At 41.4% G+C, this 6,471-nt stretch overlaps 1 protein-coding gene across 1 annotated transcript; it reads right to left on the bottom strand.

The window, feature by feature from the left end:
* Positions 1,828 to 5,053, bottom strand: LOC8084878 (uroporphyrinogen-III C-methyltransferase). The gene is made up of 6 exons (XM_002455960.2): positions 4,443 to 5,053; positions 4,198 to 4,275; positions 3,281 to 3,350; positions 3,116 to 3,185; positions 2,472 to 2,679; positions 1,828 to 2,394 (listed from the first exon to the last, which is right to left on the bottom strand). Exons 1-6 carry the CDS (start codon positions 5,022 to 5,024, stop codon positions 2,227 to 2,229), a joined length of 1,176 nt encoding a protein of 391 aa, XP_002456005.2. The 5' UTR covers positions 5,025 to 5,053; the 3' UTR covers positions 1,828 to 2,226.

Genomic DNA, 6,471 nt, shown 5'->3' with positions numbered 1-6,471 from the left:
CGTGAAAAGTTTTTGGGTACTATAACACTTTCGTTTGTATTTGGTAATTATTGTTCAATCATAGACTAACTAGACTTAAAAGATTCATCTTGTGATTTACAGAGAAACTGTGTAATTAGTTTTTATTTTTATCTCACAAATTATAGCTAAAATGTGCAATTGATTATTTTTTATTTATATTTAGTGTTCCATGTATACGCTGTAAGATTGAATGTAACGGAAAATCTTGAAAAGTTTTTGAATTTTGCATGAACTAAACAAGGCCTAAGTTGCGTTGGGGGAGCCCTAACGGCATGTGGCCCAACTTCTCCACAACAGACAGGCGCACAACTCTGCAGGTCAGAGACGTCAGCACATCACCCGCTGACGTGAAAAGTTTTTTTTTATATTGTAACACTTTTTTTATTTGGTAATTATTGTCTAACTATGGACTAACTAGGCTCAAAAGATTTATCTCGCAAATTACAGGCAAACTGCGTAATTAATTATTTTTTATCTATATTTAATGTTCCATATATGTGCTGTAAGATTCAATGTGACGGAAAATCTTAAAAAAGGATTTTGGATTTTAGAGTGAACTAAATATGGCCTCATGCACTGATTTTCTCTCATGTTTCTTCCCCAACCCTATACCCTAGCGCTACCAATGGCAGTGGCGGAGCAGAGGAATAGAGGACCCCATGGCAAGGCTCCATGGTACAAAATTCACACTAAAAGAAGGTATTTAGTTGGGTGTTAAAATTTAATATGTACTGTAACATTTTTTATTTTATTTAGCAATTAGTGTCTAATCATAAACTAATTAAGCTTAAAAATTCGTCTTGTAAATTATTTTCTATCTATGTTTTTAGTTTAGTAAATAGTCTATATTTAATATTATATATATATATATATATATATATATATATATATATATATATATATATTTGATATGATAGGCGGTAAAGTTTAACAGACTCAACTAAACAGGGCTTAAATGTTTTTGGTTCGTATAGAACACAAATTTGAGTTAGATTGTACTTGTTTAAAATATCAAATTGCAGAACAAATTTACTATTATACGTGTTACATGAAACTCACTTCTCTCGTATTTAAAAACATTGCCATGTTATCATAACCGTATAGCATATTAAATAGAAATAAAATGACGTGAAATTCTCATAGAAACTGCCTTAGAGTCTACTGGAATTAACGGCTCGCCGTTTGTTTTTTCTAAGATTTTCTAGAATTTGGGGATGGAGGCTTTAATACAGTACCTAATATAGGACGGCGTGAGTAATAAAAAAAAACCTTCTTTATGCTCCTTTCAGAAATGACAATGGCTTGAACTGACCGTTACAAAGGTTGTACAAAAGTTATATTGAAACCGTTACAAAGGTTGTACAATGGCTTGATATGACAATTTCTTTAGAACCGTAACATCAACTACCTATCAACCCACTCATATAGTAGTCGGCCCCTATGATTCACTTTTTTCTCTCAAGTTTTTTTGGTTTTTATGTATAATGTGGCTATAAGTAGCGCTTCTCTCACCTCTCATTCAACTCTGCAGAAAGACCACGTACAACCATTTACTATAATTACTTTCTTAAAGGTTCGTTCTTGAGGCTCTATTTTACGAAGAGTTTTGAAAGAGGAACATAACACATAAAAACAATATATTTATTTTAAAGATGACCAAAAAATCCTTACAGTCAGGAATTTGGGGAGCAGGAATTTTCCTATTTTCCACAAAAAATATAACTACTTATTGTCGAATTCTGTAAAATCCTGCGCTCCGAATGGGCCACAAGTCAGAATGAAAACATACATCTACCGAGACTTCTCTGACAAAGACCACACTGAATTGAAATGCGTCTATATACTGAAGCTCAAGCCTCCAGACATGACCTCTTCATCAACAGAAGAAAGGGGATCAAAGCAATTCCCACCAAAGCAATACAGAAGCACACAATTATTGTCGAACAACTAAATCAAAAATTTGTGGATCTCAGGTAGATAGGCCAAAGAGTCAAAGCATGATCAGAAGAAGTGCGCTTCTGTCCCAATGCTGTTATGGGCTTAAGCCATCCATCATTCAGAATCCATGCTTCCTGAAATGTTTTGTGTACACCAGGTCGAACCTGTGCTTGCATTTCCTAAATGGATCTCAATTGGAACTGCTCGTATCTGGGATATTTCATTACTTAAGTATTGTCCAATCACTAAAATCAGGAAAACGTGCTATCATCTGGTTTCATTTGTATAAGAGCTCTCAATTTTCAGTGCATAATGTTCAGATGACTCCACCCAGAAGGGCGACAAGGATACCACTTTCCCGATAATTATTAGAGTTGGAGAAACTAGATCAGCTGACTTGACTTCATCCACAAGATCCTTTAACAAGGAGAACACCTACAGTGTGAGGAACATTCAGGATGGCAGAGTAAGGTTAAACACAATTTAGTTTTTGCGGGCCTAAGAGTCGCTACCGTTCGTTGTTGAGGTGTAGTCCCGCGCTCTACTGCAACAGCAGGGGTATCTGGCGGCAGGCCGTGCTTCATTAACTTTGGAGCGAGTGATGGAAGTGTTGACAAACCCATGTACACAACCAAAGTAGTGTCTGGATCAGCTGCACTTCCAGCTACATGTAGTGGATCTGTCCCACCATTTCTGGAGTGTCCGGTTAAAAATCTGACACTGCAGCGAAGATTATGTCAACAATTTATCCTACTATAAGCACTTAAGAAATATTCTATCTCTACAGTACAGTGTCAGAGACAATAGCACCTTTCTGTTCATTAATAATTCAAGAGAGTTTTTTACTAAAAAAATGATATTCCATTAACCATAGCACAGCAGAACAGCAGAAAATAATACCGAGAACTTTTACTACACAATTAGACATGTACGGTGAAAAACGGGAACCATTTCAGAGTTACAGCAAGTAATGCTCAAAAGATCCATATTTAGGCATGCTAATTGAGGGAGTATTGCAAATCCTAAACAAAAAACTGATGGGAAATGATGAAGCTTGTTGAAAAGTCATTTAGAAGAAACATTTCCATACAAAGGGGAAATCCTTTTGTGCAATAGTAGTTAAAAGTTAGGTAGAACTACAAAAGGCTAATCATACCTGGTAGCAACACCTCTATGGGTTAGCGGAATGCCTAGTTCTGCTGCAATTCCTGAAGCAGAAGTAATTCCTGCAGAGTTTTGGAATTCAGATCCAAAGTATTTCATAACTGCTACCAACCAAACAATGCAAAGTATCCAAGCTAGTGCAATAGGATTATCATACCTGGGATAACTTCGACTTTGATTCCCTGTTGCTGTAAGAAATCCATCTCTTCTCCGCCCCTTCCAAAAACCTGAAAGGAACACAAGTAAATTTATTGCCCCATGCCCACAGATAGAAGCGCAATTCCAGAGAGTTATATGTGGAGTGAAACACTGCCTATGCTCAAAGTGATAAAAATTGCAATGTTGTTGCTACTTTTCTCTGCCTCTATTTTTTATTAGAAAAGGAACAACTGCACCATTATGGCTCTGGAATCTCTAAAATGATACATCCACATGGAATTTACATGAGATGGTACAACCAAATAACCAATAAGAATGGGAATCCTTTTTGAGGAAAAATGAATGAAAAATAGAAAAAATTTAGAATCAGTTGCTATTGCTACTATACAGATAAAACAAAGTACAGGGCATAATTAAGTGGCATTGTTTGTCTCGGTTAATGCAAGGCTACCACACTTAGAATTGAGAAGTATTTCTGCAATGATAACTGAAAAGATTAAATAAGGACATGATTGATCATCTACACAGCTGTGCAAACACAACAGCTTACAAATGATTGATCTTTTTCGATCCTAGCAATATTGTCTCCTTCCAAAGGAAAACAGTAGCCTGAGGGTTTACTTTTATTCTTTTATGACCTGCTACTCTGATGAGTCAGATGTGACAGCCATGACATATTGGTCATAACAGTACTAATCAGTATCAGACAATCAGTTCTATGAATCCATCACTTGAAAATGACTTAAGCCACACCAAGAATGGATCATCATTTGAAAAAGTTAGTCCTCAATGTTTGATGACACCACCACTAGCAAAAGTTGTGAAACCAATTTTGTTGTTTGAGCTTGGTTAACAAATGGAAGTGCCAGAATAATCATCAGGTGCTAAGTAGATTTGCAAGCAAGAGTAAATTACCAGAGGATCGCCACCTTTCAAGCGGACAACATTGGCACCAGCCTCGGCAAAGCTCAGCAGCAGCTCGTGAATCTCCTCCTACATTGCATCAATCAGCCATCGAACACACAAATTACAAACAAGGGGAAGGAAAGGTACAAAGTCCTAAGCTGAGGTCGCCTCAATTCTGTGTTCCCAATTAGCATTTCCAGTCGCGTGTAAACCTCAAATTGATCCAAATCGAAACCAAGGAAGAGTGTTCCCACCTGGGTGCGGCTGTGGTATCCCGCCGTCTTGCCGACGTAGAGCAGCCTGGCGCCCTCCCCGACCAAGTCCAACACGTCGTTAGACACCAGCCTGTCGTAGAGCACCAGGTCCGCCGCTTCGATGGCCCGGACCGCCTTGAGCGTGAGCAGCTCGGGGTCCCCGGGCCCTGTCCCCACCAGCGCCACCCTCCCGGGCCCGCCGCCGCCGTCTGCCCCCTCGGCGCCTTTCCCCCTGGACGCCCTCAGCGCGTCCAGGAGCCTCCGCAGCTCCGGCAGCTGCAGCGCGATCTCGTCGTCCCGGCGGCCCGCCGCCGCCGCCGCAGCGGCGGCGGCAGCGGCAGCATCGGAAGAGGACGGGGATGCGGAGCTGGAGGAGCCATCGGCGGCGGCGTAGGACCAGGCGTCGCGGCGGTAGCGCGAGGAGGAGGTGGCCTCGGTGAAGGGCGAGGCGCGGACGGCGGCGGCGGCGCAGGCGCGGGGCCTCGCGTTCGCGGCGGCGAGGGATGTCGAGGCGGGTGGTGCGGGCGCAGAAATGGAGGTCCGTCGAGGCTGGAAGCGGGGCGTGCGGACGGCGAGAGCCATGGCGATGCGGGCGGGCGGGCGGGCAGGCCGCCGCTGGTGGTGCGCGCTTTATACGGGGGCAGCTGACACTGACACTTCTTTTTTCTGTCCGCGAAGGGGTGGAGGTGGAGGGAGGGCGGGACGAAAGGGCTGCTGCGCAGAGCACAGACGCCCCCTGGCGGCTTTGGCTAGTTGGTTGGCTGGCCTTGGCGAGTGTTGAAGGGCCAGGTTCAATGAACCACAGGGTGAGGGTGGTGGACTGGTGGTAGAACCGTCCGTCGAGGTGGGCAAGTTGGAGTGGTAGTGTGCCTCCGGCTCTCCGCTCGGGCTCTACGGACGCGGGTGGCGCCGCGGCGGCGGCACCGCGAATTCTCACTGACGCCATCGCGGATGTCAGCCGATTCTTTAGAGAGAGAGACGACCAATCATCGGATTCTGCCTGACAGCCGTGAGTTCTTTCTTGTGTTTGGGCCTTGTTTAGGCCTTGTTTAGTTTGAGAAAAATTTTGGATTTTGCTACTGTAGCACTTTCGTTTGTTTGTGGCAAATATTATCCAATCATAGACTAACTAGGCTCAAAAGATTCGTCTCGCGATTTACAGATAAACTACGTAATTAGTTTTTGTTTTCGTCTATATTTAATGCTTCATGCATGTGCCGCAAGATTCGATGTGACGGGGAATCTTGAAAATTTTTGGAAACTAAACAAGGCCTTAGTTCCGAAAAAATTTCGGATTTCGCTACTGTAGCACTTTCGTTTTTATTTGACAAATATTATTCAATTATGAACTAACTAAGATCAAATAAGATCAAAAGATTCGTCTCGCGATTTACAAACAAACTGTATAATTAGTTTTTGTTTTCGTCTATATTTAATGCTTCATGCATGTGCCGCAAGATTCGATGTGACGGAGAATCTTGAAAACTTAGTTATCACCACGAGAGGAGCATAACAACTGTTCAGTTCTCTTTTCAGCCGTATTTTTTCTGCTAGCAAGTAGTATTTTTCTCTCATAATAAATCAATCAACTATAATTTTAATTTTAACTTTTCAGATCAGCGAACAGATAGACGTAGAGCAACTCCAACCCAAGTCCCTAAATTAAGCCCTTAAATTTTTATTTACATGCTATGATAAAAAAGTAGGAGCTCAAATTAAAACCCAACTCCAACCCACCTCCTAAACTAGTAGGATAGGGGGTTCTAGATGTGAGGGGTTGAAACTACTCTCTCCGTCCCTGAAAGCTGCAATTTCTAGAGTTGTCCTAAGTCAAAATTTTGAAACTTTGACCAAATTTATAGAAAAAACACTAAGATTTATAGTACCAAATTAATACATTAGATTTATCATTGAATATATTTTCATAAGATACTCATTTTATGTTATACATATTGATGCTCTTTTCTATAAAGTTGGTCAAAGTTAAACAAGTTTGACTGGCACGGATTCTAGGAATTGAAGCTTTCAG

The sequence above is a fragment of the Sorghum bicolor genome, chromosome 3 (assembly GCF_000003195.3).
Source record: "Sorghum bicolor cultivar BTx623 chromosome 3, Sorghum_bicolor_NCBIv3, whole genome shotgun sequence".
Taxonomy (NCBI): domain Eukaryota; kingdom Viridiplantae; phylum Streptophyta; class Magnoliopsida; order Poales; family Poaceae; genus Sorghum; species Sorghum bicolor.
Note: the sequence above shows the minus strand (reverse complement) of the source record. Positions and strands in the feature narration are given on the sequence as shown.

What these genes read in the sequence shown, in the direction of transcription:
- LOC8084878 (XM_002455960.2), bottom strand. Translation starts at nt 5,024, where the DNA reads ATGGCTCTCGCCGTCCGCACGCCCCGCTTCCAGCCTCGACGGACCTCC. An exon ending in GATACCACAGCCGCACCCAG is followed by an intron (nt 4,276 to 4,442) that starts GTGGGAACACTC and finishes GATGCAATGTAG; the next exon opens with GAGGAGATTCACGAGCTGCT. An exon ending in TGAAAGGTGGCGATCCTCTG is followed by an intron (nt 3,351 to 4,197) that starts GTAATTTACTCT and finishes TGTTCCTTTCAG; the next exon opens with GTTTTTGGAAGGGGCGGAGA.